Source organism: Protopterus annectens, chromosome 2.part0, assembly GCF_019279795.1.
Source record: "Protopterus annectens isolate FY-2018-M chromosome 2.part0, PAN1.0, whole genome shotgun sequence".
In the NCBI taxonomy this organism is placed as follows: domain Eukaryota; kingdom Metazoa; phylum Chordata; order Ceratodontiformes; family Protopteridae; genus Protopterus; species Protopterus annectens.
The window spans coordinates 1,678,268,621-1,678,286,676 of NC_056728.1; the positions used below are offsets into that span (position 1 = coordinate 1,678,268,621).

General features: G+C 37.0%; 1 protein-coding gene across 1 annotated transcript in view; it reads right to left on the minus strand.

Moving 5' to 3' along the window:
• The window catches only part of FHAD1 (forkhead associated phosphopeptide binding domain 1), a gene marked incomplete at its 5' end in the record, with an annotated part of 2,130,934 nt that overhangs the window by 1,999,124 nt on the left and 113,754 nt on the right, over window positions 1-18,056 (minus strand). Inside the window, one exon of the mRNA XM_044060429.1 lies at window positions 10,225-10,319. Within this exon, the coding sequence (XP_043916364.1) occupies window positions 10,225-10,319 (95 nt within the window). The remainder of the gene's footprint in view (window positions 1-10,224; window positions 10,320-18,056) is intronic.

Genomic DNA, 18,056 nt, shown 5'->3' on the forward strand with positions numbered 1-18,056 from the left:
TTTTGCACAAATGGACTTGTTAATGTGCTTAAATTCCAATGAAATGAAATTGATAATAAATCTGCACTGCCTACAATGTCCACAAGAAAAAGTAACAGATGTAGTGGAACCATCTTGTGAGGAAGAACGTCTCCCTCTTTCAAGAATTGTTTTACTGTTAACAGTTTTTTTATAAGTGAAAAGTGGTGTTCATCTATAATCTTCCCCAAATCAGGATTCCCCATCAATACTTTCTAATTGTCTAAAAGAATATATCTAATCAACCCCATCTCATTAAAGATGGGAATTGGAAAAGCCAACCCATAACTGTCAGAACCCTTGTTTATCACTGGTGAAGACAGCCCGGTAATGGCATCATTTTGCCAATGTAATACCAAAATGGGGAACATTGTGCTGCCCCGTAAGGCAACAACGTCATTAGCAATTCTAGCAAGCCAGCCTGAATTGCACCCTCTCTGAATAAAGAAATTATTAAGCTCTGACATATCAAACAGGAAAACGGAGTGATCACTTGTTAACCGACTTAACCGTATAAACTGGCATTTGACCAGCCCTCTCTTCATGTGTTCTGGGTGTAAGCTTTGTGTAAATACTGATTTATAAAGGTTGATTTCCTAAACATCTGACTTGAAAAAACACCCTGGCTTGAATCAAAAGCCAAGTGAACATCCAAAAAATCTATATAATCTTCAAAACCTCCAATGGTGAACTTCAGAAAATCAGTAGTGTCATTTAAATCATTGACAAAAGATAAACAAGTAGCATAGTCACCCTTCCACATATAAAATAAATCATCCATGTATCATCTATAAAACAATACATTGTCAGCCAAAGGATGCTGAATAAGATATTTAAGCTCCCACATAGCCATAACCAAATTGGCAAATGCAGAAGCTACTCTAGACCCCATGGCTATTCCTGAAATCTGTTGAAACAAACAATTGTCATATCTGAAACAAATTGTTGTCAATTACTAATTCCATCAAAACACAAACTGTCATTATTTTAGATATTATACACATAATCATGGTTTAAATTGAAATTGGTCTGTACTAGGCTGTGAATAATTGGTCTTTACCCTCTTTGGGTACTACAACCATCACAGCTTTCTTCCAAGTTGCTGGTGTTTTCCCTCCTTTTAAAATATTGTTAAACCAAATCTTTCATATCTTTATAATTTATTCCCTCCTAACTTTCAAATTTACACAGAAATAACATCTGTTCCTGGAGAATTTCCTGCAGATTGATTATAAATCATCATTTTAATCTCATCTCATCTTATCTTAACTATTAGTCATTGAGCCTCATCTTCCATAAATATTTGCATATGCGCTCTTTCTTGGTTCCCACATTCCTTTATACAATTCTTGAATTCTGTTGTTTGAGATTTTGAGATTTCTAAATTAAGAGGCGGACCCATATATACATATATATGCATATTTGAAGATATAAAAAGGCGTCCATATGTGCATACAGTTGAATCTTTCTATTTTGAGATATTCCAGTATCATGATACTTAGTAATAAATAATATGTTTGTATCCAGAATCTCTGACAATCTGTGTTTGGAACTGAATAGCTGCATGATATTATCTGCTAAGTATTCCTTTTCACTATTCTGCAGTTGCTCCTCTTCTTGTTCTTTGAGATTCCCCTTATTCTGCAATACTTCAACATTTGTCAGTCTCCTTAAATAATTTCTATTTCTTCTTAACCATATCACTTTCTTTGTTATTTCTACCCTGCTTTTACCCTCCATTTTCATTTCATCCCACTCACTAGGTATTCCTTCTGAAGAAATTTCTATCTTCCATAATGACTCTTGAATAATTTCCACTACACATTCCTTAAAGTCCACTCTTTTTAACAGGTAGGTGGGAAAGCATCATTGTCTCATTTTTACTTCATTACCCTGCATTTTTATTCCAGTTTTTATTGCTACATGATCTGAAATAGTCATTGAATGTGTCAAAGCTTTTAATTAATTGTATATGGTCTTATGAAATATAAATTCAATCCAATCTAGTCCAGTTATTATACCTTGGGGAATAATATGTAAATTCTGTCTGAATTCCTATTATTGAATAAACGTCTTCCATACCAAATATTTTCATAAATTTCTTAAGAAATCTACCCTCTTTGGTTATATTTTTCCTTCTAGGTCCCCTGCTACATCCTCACTATTACAAATCAAGTTCCTGTCACTACCTATAAATGATATTCCTTGCTGAAAACTGATTTCTCCCCAAACTTGCTTAATCAACATAATAATAATTTTTGGTAGAATGTAAATACATAGGTTCATAGGTAGGTACTATGCTACTGGCCCTAGGAACTATATAAGCCTAGTCAAATGGTACCCTGGCTTTTGCCACCCAAGAAAATTATTTCTCTGTGTCCCTGTCAAGCAGAGCCACAGAAGTGAACCCCAGGGTGATGTCAGTATAATCCTCCTCCCTTGCCAACAGCCCCTTACTATCACAAATATACTATTACTGTCTTTTTTGTTCCTCTTCTATCACTATTAGAGCCCCTGTAGTAATCAGTATTATTACACTTCTTTTCCTTTGTCCCTTATTTTCTGCTGAATATCCATCCTGAAATCCCTTCTTTGTCAAATGTGCATGCTTATTTTCTTCCCAAATGTGTCTCCTGCAGCATTGCTATTTGCACTCTGTATTTCTTAATATAATTCAACACTCTTTCCTTTTTGTCTAGAGCTGTAAGGCCATTTACATTCCAAGACTCTATGGATAGAGTAGCCATTATGATAAAAAGATATTGTTCTCAGTTATTTTATGTGATATTTTTTAAATGTGTATTTCCAACTTTTGTCTTACAACTACACAGGATGGCATTTTAAATAGTTGTTTCTTCTCATTTCCATTTGAACCTAAGACACATTTCTCAAGACTTTGTCTGATGTGTAGTCAAAGGGCTGATGTTGGTATTTACTGAACCATAAGGATTGCGAACCCTTCTTATTCCTATTGTAGGATCTTTGAGAGATCTCATATTTGATGCCTACGGCAGACAGAGTTTTGTCATCTTGGTCACACCCACAACAGGACTGAATAAGGAGGTACCATCACATGGGGCATTTGTGAAGGATGCTTTAAAATTATCTACAGAGTCACAAAGGCAGAGCCTGGCATGATGCCTCATTACAATGCCTGTGCAGCATTTTATAAGAGATGCATGAAGAGTCTGGTAATGTTAAGCATCATCTCCACTGCAGTCTGTGTTTTCCATACTCTGGCATAGGTGGCTTTTGCAAAGAATTTAAAGCTTGTACCACTAAATTTCTTTGGTGGTGGTTCACGTGTGTGGCGTAATTTAACACTCACAGGACAAAAGTGCCTGTGGTGTATGCACACTTCCCCATCCTACCCAGCTCCTTATTGGATGGAAGGACAGCAGCTGCATCATCTCATAACTCTCACATGGTGTTTGCTTCTACAAATTCACCAGAGGTCCACTGGATCAGTGCTGCCTATCCTTAAGGGGATGGCAAATCTTATCAGGCTTTTTTGGGATTGCATCTGAGCAGTCTAGTTCCTGTCATGCCCTCCTGGCAACAAAATCTATCAAATGGTTGGCAAGAGGGACCACTAGGGAAGCACTGGGTGCAGAATGATAGGCCTCAAATACTACCTTTTCATCCTGACAGAGTGGGCCTATAGGCCACAATCCCCACAATTTCATCAGTTCCAGTATCACATCAAATGTAGCATCTTCTAGAGGAGATGTAACCTTCTTGATCATCCAAGTTGGTGTTGAATGTCAATGACTCCATAAGGGAGTCTATGCACCTCTGCTTACACATTCTCTTTTTAGGGCCATTGCTGAGGGAGAATCTGACTCCCAGAAAACTCAGTGTGAACCAGTGCAGTTTGTTTGAGGCTATGAGTTCTGGTCTGACAAATGAGCTGAGGCACAGATTGTAGGGTGTCTGAGGTTGGACCTGACACCACTGGAGGCTGTGCAAGTGCCCTCAAGAGAAGGCAATCATCCTATCCATCACATTGGAAGCTGTCCCCGGATCTGCTAGCATCAGAGAGCTCTAACCTGGCACTTCATTTATCTCACTGAAGTGGATGTAAGTGGCAGCAAGAAAGGAACCACTGATGCCACTGCCCCAGAGGCCTACCAGGAAGTGACTGATGCTGATGCATCAAAGGTTGAGGTCTCCAACACTAAAGCAGCACTAACCAGGTTAGTGCCAAAGATGGAGCCTAAAACTCAGCATTAAGCATTTGATCCCTAGACTCAATCAGACAAACAAGATCTGGTGCTAAAGTAAGAATAGTGGTCGGCAATGGATGTACAGGCTCCGGGGAATGCACTGGCTTTAAAACTGCAGGCAGCAAAACATAAACTGAGAAAAAAGCAAGTAAGGGAGATGAAAGGTCAACCCAATCCACCCTTGATACAAAGAAAGATGGACAACATCTATTTTAATCTGTGTCTTTAAAAAGGTGCATTGTTGGTGCCTCAAGAGGAACCAACACACCTTAGGGAAGAGGTGGAAGCAGGCATGAAGATGAAGCATGTAAGTTCTCTTACCGAGGGTCAGCTAACAGAGAGTCTTTGACTTGTCTCCAGTTATCATCCACTCAGTAGGAGGTGGAGCTTGGAGTAGGGTTACCACCTGTTCCACTTTGCAAGGCACAGTCCCTGTTTGGGCGGTTGTTTCCTGACTAAAAATATTAAAAATAACAAATGTCCTGAGATTGTAGGACATAATTATGTCCCATATTTTATGTAATAGTTGCATAAAATAGTTATTTATGTATCTAAAATACCTAAATGTTACAAGAAACAGGATAAGCAACTAAACTGTTACAAGAATTAGCTTTTATTTAGGCAAAAAAGTAAAGTTCTATCCTTTTATACTGACCATGGGTTTGTGTTGGCCTGTAAAATCTGATGTGTGTCCCAAAAATGTCCCACTATGGCCATTTGAAAAGGTGGCAACCCTAACTTGGAGAGAAGACTTTTGGACAGTAGAAGATGCTTGAGTTGACTCCAGTTTTGGTGTTTTTAAAACCAAAGCTGAGCCGGCATAGTCATTTTTTCTTTTTCTTGACTGTAGGTCTTTGTGTTTATCCTTTTCTTTCTCTTTGTCCTTTTCTGGTTTGTCAGCAGTAAGATATAGGGGTAGCAATTTTTGCAAAGTTAATTTCATATGGCAATCTGCCAAAGAATGAGGCCCAAAAACTTTACATAGAAAATAGACTGCAGACAGGTGATCCAGCCCCGGGTACACTATAGAGAAGTAATGAGTGACCTGTGGTAGAATTTTATGGCCACACTTGACACGTGTCTTGAAACTCTTTGCAGGTCTGTCCAACTTATCCATCTCTATATCACAACCAACAATAGACCAGTCAAGTAAACAAAACAGTGTTAATAAGCACACTGTGCTAACCAACAATAAGCAGAGAAGAACCAATGCTATTGCAAAAACAATGTATGATATACACATATATATATGTATATATATATATATATATATATATATATATATATATACGGGTTACCTTCATTTGATTGAAAGTTCATTTGATCTAAACTCATTTGATCTAAAGTTCATTTGATTGACAACCAGTATTCAAGGCAAATAACAGGGAGCTGTCCCCCTCCCCAAGGTCGTGTGACCCTGGAGTTAGTATATATAGTTAGGGGGGTGTGGGGGGCACAGACCCCCACCTATTTTCATTCAAAATCTGTACTTTTTGTGTTATTTTCTTCTTTTGACGGAAACTAGGTGGGGGGCTTCGCCCCCCCACACCCCCTAACTATATATACCAACTCCAGGGTCACACGACATTGGGGAGGGGGAACAATCCCTGTTATTTCTCTTGAAGTGTACTGAATTACTGGTTGTCAGTCAAATGAACTTTAGATCAAATGGGTTTCAGTCAAATGGGCTGTCGATCAAATGAAGGTAACCCATATATATATATATATATATATATATATATATATATATATATATATATATATATACACACACATACACATGTACATATATGTATATATAAATACACACACACGCACACACACACACACACACACACACACACACACACACACACTCACTTATATATATATATATATATATATATATATATATATGTATATATACCTAAATAGAATAGCAAACTGGAAAAGTGGGAAAAAGTTAGCAAGAGGAACATAAATACTCTCAGAAAAAGAAATCTATAGTAGAAACAAATTTTGTAAGGAAAAAGGCTGCACTAGATAGAAAATCAAAAAAGATTGCGCACAATGCTGTTGTCCAGAAGACCCTTCTGTATAATGAAAGTGACAAACAAGATCTGGGGAGATTTACTGCACAGGTGGATTATGGGAGGGAAAAATCTTAAAAGGAGCTTGCGGCTTGGAGCACTAGCAAAGGCTGGATTGGATCAGATAAGAGATTTAGTACCCACCAGTTAGACTGGAAAGACTGGCTGAATAGCATCCTGAAATGAAGTAAATGTAGCCAATATCCCTACAATGGTTATTACATTTTTTGTTGTTCTGGCTAGTATCTCTTTGTTAAAAGATGGAAAGAGTATATATTTCAATATCATGCTGTTCCACCAAGCAGAATTAACAATGAATATGGATATACTTCAGGCACTTTTTTAGCTACAAGAGCACTTTGTTGTGGTTTTCTCAGAGGCTGTAATTTAACACGCACACATACACACACACCCTCACATGCATACAATGTACTACAGTCTGAAGCAGGATACAGTTAAAAATGCTTAGAATACTGAAGCAGTAATGCCATATTTGATAAGCAAAAAGCTAATTAGAGAGAACGATTAGTTGGACGGTGAAAAAGAAATGAAGAAACTGCATGACTTGTTCTTTTATACCCTGGCTGCCATCTGTTGGTCACAGCACAAGACTGCACCATGCATGCTGTGGAATGTTTGACTGCTGAATAGGCTTGACTGAAGACTGATGTTCACCTTCAGCTAAGGTTCACAATATATCTATGAATCCTACAGCAATGAACCTTATGATGTACAACGAACTATATTAATGTTATCTACCGACATATGACTGCAGCAGTGTGGTGCCTCAGTACAATTCTTTAAAACCTCTACAACATACTCTCTAGCACACCAACACCCTTAGAAAAAAGGTATAAACTGCAACCTACACATACACAAAGCTGTATAACATTGAGAAGCATAGTCTCAGAATTTGCCCTCTTTTATTTTCCAAAAAAAAAATGGAGAACAAGAGCAAGTAAATACATAAACTTGTTCATTTGCTCTAAGATGAGAAATGCCCATGGGTAAAATATTTCTTTCTCTCCTCTTGTAAGTCAGCAGATGAAAAAATGTGGACTCAGTCAGCACATTTAGAGCTTTCAAGGAGAATGCTCTATATAGAAAAAGTAGCCATAAATTAAAGGAAGATGCACTACTGGTTCTAAAAACATTGTATGATCACCCGTTCTTCCTATATTACATATCTCAGGATATAGACTGTCATGTGCATTTTTGAAGAAAAAAATAAAATAAAAAGAAAAGAGAAATTTTGTTCCATATGTAGAGGCTTTATTTCAGAACCAGTAAAGAGATTAGATTAAGAAAGTTGCCCATTATAGTTTCATAGGTTCTTACTAAACTTACGGCAAAAAAAAGCCCATAAAGAAACTCAGCCACATCACCCAGTACTGGTGGAAAACTAACATTTCCCCCCATTAAGTAGACTTTCTCCATGTATTTTCTCTGCCTGTCAGCTCTAGAGTGGCAGACAGGTATAAAACTCTGACTGCAACCCATGCAACCCAAGTATAGTCAGTGGCCTGGGTGTTTGATGGAGCTGGCAGGGGAGTACAGGAGTGTCTATATTGGGATGGGGGGGAGGTCAGGGAGTAGCAGAGCACGTGGCTAAAGTTCCTTGAAGGAGAAGGAGCACTGTAATGTGCATCATAAGGTGGACTTTTGTTTTACCAAGCCTCTGTCAATGTCTACATTATGGGAGCATGCACTAGTAGGGGAAAGTTGCTGTGGGTCATTGCAGCGATGCAGGTAAATCATTATACATCTGGGTGTGTGGATAGGCCATAAAATACACTCCTTTTTGGGATGTAAGCAAAGGTACAAGAAACCTGCATGATGGCCTATATGATGGCCATCCAGATGGCTGTTGCCCCTGTACTGCACTGAAGTAATCCCCAAAATTTGGGAGAATGAATGGACAGTGTCTAATCGGAGAGCCATTATGGGGAAAAGCTTTAAGCTGTCTGGTTATCCATAGTTTGGAATTTGAGTTATATAATCTGGATACTGGAAGGTGAGGGGTGCTTTCTTTTAGAAGGATAACACTGTGTTTGTAAGATTTATTGCAGCCTTAGGTATGTTGTATTGTAGGACAGTCTGTAATTTGTAGTTCAGTTTATACCGCATATATGTTTTGGTCGCCCTACTGACTGTTACCAGTTGCTTACATAGCTCAGGGCATTGCTAAGGCCTGGAACTCTCTACCCCCTGATATTAGATGTCTAAATAGTAAAATACTTTCAAATCCCAACTAAAAGATCTCCTATTCAAAACTTGGATATGTTCCTGTACAGAACCAGACTAATTTCACCTGTTCCTGACTTTCGACATCCCTAGATCACAGGTGTATTGTGTAGTTTCACTTAGTGCATAGTACTGTGAACCAGGTGTTTAGGCCACCTTTAAAGTTATGATTTCTAGTCTATGACCCTGTTTGTCTATGGAAACTTCTTTTTGAATTTATGTTCAAGCAATTGCATATTTGTTGTATAATATCTTGTTTAATTTGTTTTTCAATATTCTAACCACTCCTTTTATATGTTCTATGCTCTTTGTAAAAAATAGCTATGTTTATATAATTTTTTATAATTTTTTTATTATTATTTTTTTATATATTTTTTTTTACTATGTGTCTGGAGCTTTTCTCCCTGGGCCTCTGCTGAAAATGGTCACCTTGTGTCCAGTCAGACTAACCTGGTAAACAAATGGAAAATAAATAAATACATACATTGCTCTTTCCTGGGGCAAAGTGTAATTAGAGTGTGCTTTACATGTGGTGTACTAAAGGTACAGCAATAGGAGAGTGGTCAGTAAGAAATGGAGCTAGAATATTCAGAGAAGTTACTTTATCAGAGAATTTGTAATCATTAGGTCAGGAAGAGTATGACTGTTGGTTTTAAAAATTGGATATGGTATGGCTCTATAGAATTTGCATAAGGTTTTGATTTGTGAGAAAATAACTTATGTCATGACATACAGGGGTAGTAGATTAATGTTAACGTCACCTAAGATTAGTATGTCCATATATAGTTGTCAGGAGTGAATTAATTGATTGACTATGTGTTTAACTTTGTCTGGGATAGTTGGTGGAGGAACACATTCTATGGCAAGATAGAGGGGATATGTTAAAGCCAGTTGAGGCTATGGTCAGTTGGTGACCAAACAGGGCAAAAACGTGTACCTTGGAGTTAGATTTATAATGAAGGTGTGCAGTCACACCAATTTTGTTGCCTGATCAAGTATTAAAGTCATAAGAGCAGTCTGAAAAGTGAGGAATGAGTAGCTTCCTTAATCCAAGATTTGGTGATGGCTGCAAAGCCTGGGGATTTAGTTAGAAGGAAGATAATAAGTTGTTCAAGCTTGATCCTCATGCTGTCAGTATTTACAAAGCAAACTTTAAATGATAGATAGACAGCTTGGACATTTTAATGTGATGCAGATGAGTATATGGAGGAGATATGGAACTTGGATAAGGTTATATGTTGTTTTTTTACAAGTAGAATGAATACAAGTGGGATAAGTTTAAAAACAAACTATGGAAATGTTGTGCTCCATGCTTGGGGGTGGTTGTTCTTTCTTGACAGTTGTTGAATTTGTGGACCAGGTAAGGGATTTGCTAGAATCTGATGTTTTTATAAGGTGTGTTCCATTACTATAGAAGTGGGTGATGGGTTCTGGTTTATGGTAAAATGTTTATAAGTAGTGGGAGATTATTTGGTGAGAGATGGTGGAGAGGGATATCTTGGAGCTATGTAGATAGGATAACACCTGATATGATAACATAGAAAGAAGAGGAAGTGGATGGGAGAGTTATAATGATGTGCACTTTCGAAGAGGAATAGCTGCACATTACTGAAAATGTCACATACAGCAGAGTAGTAATAGTGAACAATTGACCTTACAAGTATTACCTTTTCATGCAACAGCAATTCCAGAGACTGAGATGCTGCGGGTAGAACTCCAGTCACTACTGAGCGGCAAGAAACTGGGGTGTTAATCCAGCCTCCTAAATAAGACAAAACAAAAGCAAATAATTGAATTAATTTTTGAAGAAACAGAAACATTACATATCAGCATGGTGCAATGATCAGTACTATCAGGGAAAAACCTGGAGATGATTTATTTATAATTAAAATGATACCAGGATATTATTTATTTGTTACCAGGTGAATTAACTGGTCTTCCTCAGACACCTTTCAGACATAACCTCGGCCACAATAGCAAGGGTGAATTTAGTTTATATATGTATATACATATATGGACACATTAGAGTACCAATTAGGTACACACATTTCCAGTAAAGTGCTAAGGGTTGGATTGAAGATGGTCATTTATTTGTGTGCCATGTTTTATTGCTGTAACATGGCAGATGGCAAGGCCCATGAATGTGAGTGAAGACACTAGTAACTCTCACTGCTATCTGGATGATGGGTTCCTCTGGATAGCTCACTATGTACCAGAATAGCTACAGTCGGTTGAGTCTCATAAAAGAAGGCTTGATGGTCAGCAGACATGGGGAAAAAGGCATAAAGGGGAAAAGTGCCTTCAGAGTAGCTGGCTGGGTTATTCAGCCCACCCCATGGCCAGCAACAGGCTCCATACACTTTCCTGAGCAATAATGTGATTCAGTGAAAGTGGCCAAGATTTATTGCTGCATAATGCGTACAGGAAAACTCCCTCCTAGATATGAGACTTCAGATTCTGAAACCAAGCTCTGTGACTTTCTCCCACACATTTCCACATAATGAGAGATTCAGCATGTGTACATTTCAGAGCAGATGAGATCATCAGCTACTCAAAATGTCAATGCCTACTACTTTCTCAGCTTCATGTAGCACATAAACAAGCCAACTCTTGCAGGCAGAAATCCCTCTAGACAGACATAGATTACAACATCGGGATCAACTAAAATATCCAGTCAGATTATTTACTCTATGGGCTCTAATCAGATGTAAAGTATAATAGATAGATAGACAGATAATAGACCGATAAATTATACACTGGGTTTTCCATGTATTCTTTCTGTGATGAATTTTTGTGGACAGTCCAATTCCTGCATAGGCCTGACCAGGTACATACCAAACAGCCAGCTAGGATAAAAAGCAATCAACAAACCACCGTTACTTAATTAACTGTATTTTAATACACAATATTAGCGGTTTCATTTTACTCCTGTAAAACTTCTTCAGATACACATTCATTTCAAAATTCACTACTTAAATACATCATCATGTGATCTCCTCCCCTTAAGTCACATGATTACCATTCAAACATTTTTTACTCAATTAACTACTCTAAAAAAATTATGTTTTATTAAACATTAAAAATTATTATCTTATTTACACTAAAATATAAGATGGATATCCAAATATATAAAAATCAGCCCTACTCATATATGACACAGCTTCTAACATTAGCCATCATACAATAATCACTTGCTTTATTTCCTATTCAACACTTTTAATTTTAATAATGGGGCTATACTAATTGTCTCATTCAGACCTGGCCATTTACTGACATTAAGTTTTACCTGCCAAAAACATTCCTGTTTCTCCAATAAAATGGTCCAGGGTCCCCCCGAGGATTTTTTCAACCTTATCCAATATGACAAATTTGAATACATGGTCCTTATGATCCTCTATATGTCGAAACAGGACATTCATTGTTTTTGCCTTTTTATAATATCATAAAGGCATTCATATATTCGAAATCAGAACTTTCTGTATAATTATAGTAACAGCTGCATACAGACAACTGTATCTACCTGAATTAAACACAGGATGAACTCAAACAACAAGATGCCCATGTGGCATTCCAACAACAATAGCTTGTACAACAAAAGAAAGATCTGTGTCAAAAATTAAGAAGTGCAATGCCCAGGGAGGTAAATATCCCCCGTCAACCTAATCAAATAACTCTTGGGGCTAATCAAGTCTACCAAGGGCAAATCTAAGGTAAAATTAGCCTTTGAGGTCAAGGATAATCACAAAGTTTTCTTCAGCTATGTCCATAACCTCAAAGGCAATACACAAGTATATACTGAATTAATTGCAAATGGTACCACCTGTATAGAGCTAGAAGATATAGCAAGCCTTCTGGCCAATAAATTTCCTATATACCCATGAAATATAATGACCTAGCTCATAATCTTTTTCTACCAATACATCCAAATAGGCCTACAAGAACTTCGATCCAATTTGAATGGGGTAGTATAGAAAACTGCAGATAAGGGAGGTAACTGGGTGGTTAAGAATATCTCACAATATGATGAAATGGTTTCAAATATATTATCTGAAGAGGGATACTATGCTAAATTACAATACAATCCATTCCATAGGTTTGTAACAGAGTTGGAAGATATATTAGAACGTGGAGAAAGGCTTATTTTTTTGAAAAATAAAGATGTCTAAAAACTGATGGTTAAGACACCCAGGCATCTGTTTATGTACACTATCCCTGAAATTCATAAGAACATGTTTAAAGCACCTGGAAGACACATTATTTCAGGAATTGGGTTCTTTCTTGAAAATGTTAATATATATTTTTTTGGACTTCCGTTTTAAGACGTATTTGATTATCATCCCCTCACATGTTAAGAATACTGAACAGGTTTGTCAGGAATTGTTAAATTTGGAATGGAAAGACAGTTATTTCTGGGTAACAGTGGATGTTACTGCTTTGTATTCTAATATTAACATGAGATGGGGTATGGAAGCAATGGCTAAAAAATTGGGAGAAGGGCCACATTCTACATTTTTGCTGACCTTACTTGAATTTTGCCTTACACATAATTATTTCACATGGAAGAAGGAATTCTTTTTGCAAACAAGGGTAACTGTGATGGGGGTAGCTTATTTATGGAAACTTTAAATAACAATTCACATGGGTTGAAATTTACTTGGGAAATTGGTAAGGAAAGCATTTATTTTTTAGATGTCATGTTTTATGTTGATGCTGACAAAAGGGTACACCACAAACCATATAGGAAACCCACAACAGTCAACAATGTCTTACATGCAACTAGTATGCACCCCCTCATCTGATTAATTCACTACCATATGGTGAATTTAAAAGAATTTTCAACAACACTTCTGAAGTAGATTTAAAAGAAATTAATTTGGATGAGACATATATTAGATTAAAGAACAGAGGATATAATGATCATATATTACAAAAAGCCAAAAACAAGGTTACAAATATTGGTGAAGTTAGAGGCAGGAATGATCTCAATCAATATGGCAAAATAATTTGAAGTGTCAAAGAAGATGGTGGGGTGGAAGAAAATTTATTTTTTGTTACTAGATATTCTGACTTTTCTCCTATTTTGGAAAACATTGTCAGGCAAGCCTGGGAAATAGTAAGTGAGGATGTCTCTATTGGTTGTCTATTTCCTAAGCACATAACTTTTTCCTGTGGTAGGTATTGTAACTTAAAAGAATTGTTAAATAAGAAAGTTTTAAAATCACAATATTCAGACACAATGGGGAGAATGGTTGGAACCTATTGTTGTGGAAGATGCTAAGTGTGTCACAAGTAAAAAGTTTGGATGGTACAAAGACTAATGGTAAAGTGTATAGGGCCAAAGAGTATTATAATTGTGACAGCTGTGGAATGATTTACATTATTGGTTGTGACTGTGACCCAACTTCCTGGTGTATTGGTCAAACTACCAGGAAAGCTAAAGTACGTATTATGGAGCATTTGGGGGATACGAGAAGGCAAAAACCTGAAAGTTCAGTTGCCATGCATTTCTTGTCTAAACATCAGGGGTTAGATATGAATTTATTTTTTAGTATTTTGGCACATCCAATATCTAGAGATGGAGATTTCAAAAAGCAATTAAACAGAATGGAGAATCATATGATTATTAATTTTCATACTTTATATCCTCAGAGAATGAATTTGGAAAACAAGCTGAATATTTAATATAATCTAGTAGTTAGTATGAACATTCATAAAACTCAGAAAATCAAATTTAAAGAATATATAAAGCTTATAAAATTTGGTTCATACTTCATTATATGTTAAACTTAGATATTAAGTGGAAGGAATGAACATAGATTAATGGTATTTAGAATGCAGTTTATTATTTTTATGTTTATATTGTTGAGATATTTAATACTGGATGTATTTACATTGGATGTATTTAATGTTGGGTGTACTTAATTTAACTAAAGTTTTTTGTAAAACTGCAGCATCATAGATGCATATATATTAATTGTTAATTCTTGACTGAAGGAAATTGCATTTCACAGGGGTAATAACCCTGAGTTTAAAAAGTACTATTTTCAGTCTGTTTGTACTTAAAAAGCTGGCTTTGTAGTAAGGTATTTAATCAATGATGTAATTAATGATGCAATTATTTAATTGGATAATTTAATTGAATCATTGTTGGAAAGGATTTGTATATATAGGGACATACTTGGAGATTAAAAAATGTTTCAACAGAAAGCGAGAAGCCGAGGTACCAGAATGGGTGTAATAAAAGAACTATATGTCCTGTCAGTGGAGTTCCAAGTCATTTTTCTTGATGGGGTTTGAAATTTTGTCATTTTTTATGTTTTTGTGATGACGAGTGTGGAGGCAGGACCAGTGAGTTTGGAAGTCCTCTCTAGTGTCAGTTCTGATTTGATTTGGATGTTTGAGGGACCTGATTTCTAGTGGTAATTTGTTCCATGATATGGTAGGATTGTAGCTGTAGAGGTTGCAGCCGATTTTAGTCTTAGGTTTGTATATCTGTAGTAGGTCAAAAAATGTACGAAGATGTAGTAAAAGCCGAGAAACTTTTTATTGAGCACTTTCGTCAACAATAAGTATTTGTAGTAGGTTAAGCTCAGAGCTACATAGGGACTTAGTGGGGGAATATTGAGAGATGAGGGGAAATAGGCTAGGGCAGAAGGATTTCAGGTATAGTACAGAGTGAATTATTTGTAGTTGAGAGAGTAGAAGCTGGTGAGGTAATTCCAGCCAGTTTAGGTATCTTAGTGAAAGACAATGATGCGATTTGTAAGTTTGGTGAGCAGCGAATCTGGCAACCTTGTTGTAGGCATACTCTAGTTTAGTTAGCAGTGTGGAGTTAAGATTGGTAAGAATTTGGCAGCTAGAAGGCTAGGTAGGAGGTATGCATGAGAGAGGGGTATTTTTACTTTGTTAGAAACGTTTTGTTTTGATAAAGAAGGCCAAGTTTTTGGTGTGTCTTTTTAAGGCACTTGTTTACATGTAGATCAAACTTGAGTTGGTCATCTATAATTACTCCTAGTAGTTTTGTACTAGGTTCAACAGTAATGGGGGTGTTATTGAGGGACAGTTCAGAAAATGTACATTTAAAGTGGGTGAAGTTCTTTGGGAGAAATAGTAAGAGTTTTGTAAGAGTACATTTAAACATGATTTCAGACGACAAATTCATGGAAACGTTTAAAATATGCTGCCTTCCTGAATCCCCCACACCCTCTTAAATATTCTCTCCATGCTATGGCTCCAACTCAAAGAAAGGGTGATGATTTTAAAACATGAAATTAATGATTACTCCTTCTCTCTATCCAATGATCCCAGAGAATTAAAATCAGTCTTTTCAGCCTAAACACAACACTACAGTAAGTAGCACTGAGTCATATGATGAGCAAATACCACCAAGAAAATACAGCTTAAGCAAGTCAAGATAAATTATTATAAACATAAGAACTGTAACTATGTGCACAGTCTCCATAAAAGGGCAAAGGAGGGACAGATGCTTTACTGCTGCATTGCTCTCTCCTCAAAGACAGCACAGTTGTGTAAGTAAAGTTATTATAACACTAGATGTTCTAACAGATACCTGTTACATTGGTCTAAGCTACTAGGGCTATTTCTTGCCACAAATATGACCATCTAGTCAGCTTTTCAAAGTTTAAGGGCATCTTGTGTATGCCCTAACTGCAAGGAGCTCAAACAGAGCGCAATATAAAAGGCAGTTAGAACACGGAAAAGCTCCAGAGCTTTCTTACCCCAAGAAGGGAGGCTATAACACTGAAATTAAAAAATGCTATGAATGAATTAGTCAGTATTGACTAATACATCTATATACACAAGAATATATACATGTACACCCTGGCAATACATTAAAATAAATAATTTGACAGGGAGAGAGAGGGGGAACAATACTGCAACAGATTAGAACATCAACTGTTATGGTAAGTTTAGCTACAAAGCTATGCTATGTTCAACATTACATCATTACTGTAATAGCCTAAGCTATTAGAGTAGATCATCACATCATAGAAAAACTATAGGGGGTGGAAATGTTAATGAATCCAGGAGCTCCTGCAGAAGGGTCCTAGCAAAACCTGTTCTGGACCTCAAAAAGGAATTCAGTGTGTACTGCTTTGTAAAAATCTGTACAGAGGACCATCTGCCTCTATAATACTTATAGAATCCATCCCTATCCAGAAAGCCAAGGCGGAAGTCAAAACCATGGTAAAATGTGTTCTAACCCTGCATGGAAGTGGCTTGTTAATGTGAGCATAACAAAAGGAAACAGCATGAGACAACAATCTGGGTATTGTCTGCTTTGATATTGTCCCTTTTTCTTACCTTCATAGCAGACAAACAGCTGATCTGCTATCTTGAAGGATCAAGATTTGTCCAAGTAGTATCTGAGCTGCCCATGGACATCCAGAATATGGCAAACTTTTTTTTTTCTTGTGTTCCTAGGTTCTGGAAAGAAGACAGGGATATTAATAGACTGTCTGATGGTAATGTCTGAAACCACTTTAAGCATATAAGAAGGATTTGCTCTCAAATAAACCCTGTCCTTCTGGAAAATGAAGTAGGATTGACTCATCATAAGAACTTGTAACTCAGAAATTCTTTGAACAGAAGCCAGAGCACTGAGTAATACTCAATACCACATTAAGAACCTCAAATCTGACTGATAAGTTGGTTCTGATGGAAGAAGAATTCGCTTTCCAAGCACAAAGTTAAAATCCCAAGGAGGACCCACCCTTTTTCTACGTGGAAGAATATGTAAAACCCCTTTCAAAGACTGCTAGAAGAGTAAGACAGGCCATTGTACAGTAACTCACACAAATATTCAAGAGCCAGAGAAATTCAGGGCTTAAAAGGGTTCTGGTTCTTGGATTGGCACCAACAAGAAAATCTTTTCCACTTGCACATATTTGATTTCCTAGTAGTAGATTTTTTAGCCTCCTTCAGTATCTGCTGCCTGTCCTCAGGAAAAAAAATGTCTAAAAGGGATCAAAATTCTATCATCAATGCAGTCAACTGAAGTGCTTTCAAGTTTTGGTGTAGTAAACAAACCCTGTCTTGTCTGAGTACATCCAGCCTGTGAGTAAGCCCGTGGTAATTGCCCTTAGCCAGTTTCAAAAGGAAAGAGTCACTGTTGCCTGGGAAAAAGGGAGTCACCACCACAATCTTTAGAGAGTCCCTCTAAGTCTTTAGAAGAGCAATTGGCATCAGAGAAAAGGGTGGGAAGGCATAGTAAAACATTCCAGTTCAAGGGAATGATAAGGCATCTTTCTTCCAGGCCTATTTGGAAGGAGCCCTGGAACAGAATTTCTTTAACTGTCTGTTTTAAAAGGAGGGAAACAGATCTATTTGGGGTGTGCCCTGCAGTTGGATGAATTTCTGGAAGTCAGCTGGGTGCAATTTCCATTCCTGACAGTCTGTCCTGGTCCTTCTTAGCTTGTCTGCTATAAAGTTTTACTCTGACAGAGTGAATAAAGCCTACAGAGTCAAGCTGAGATGA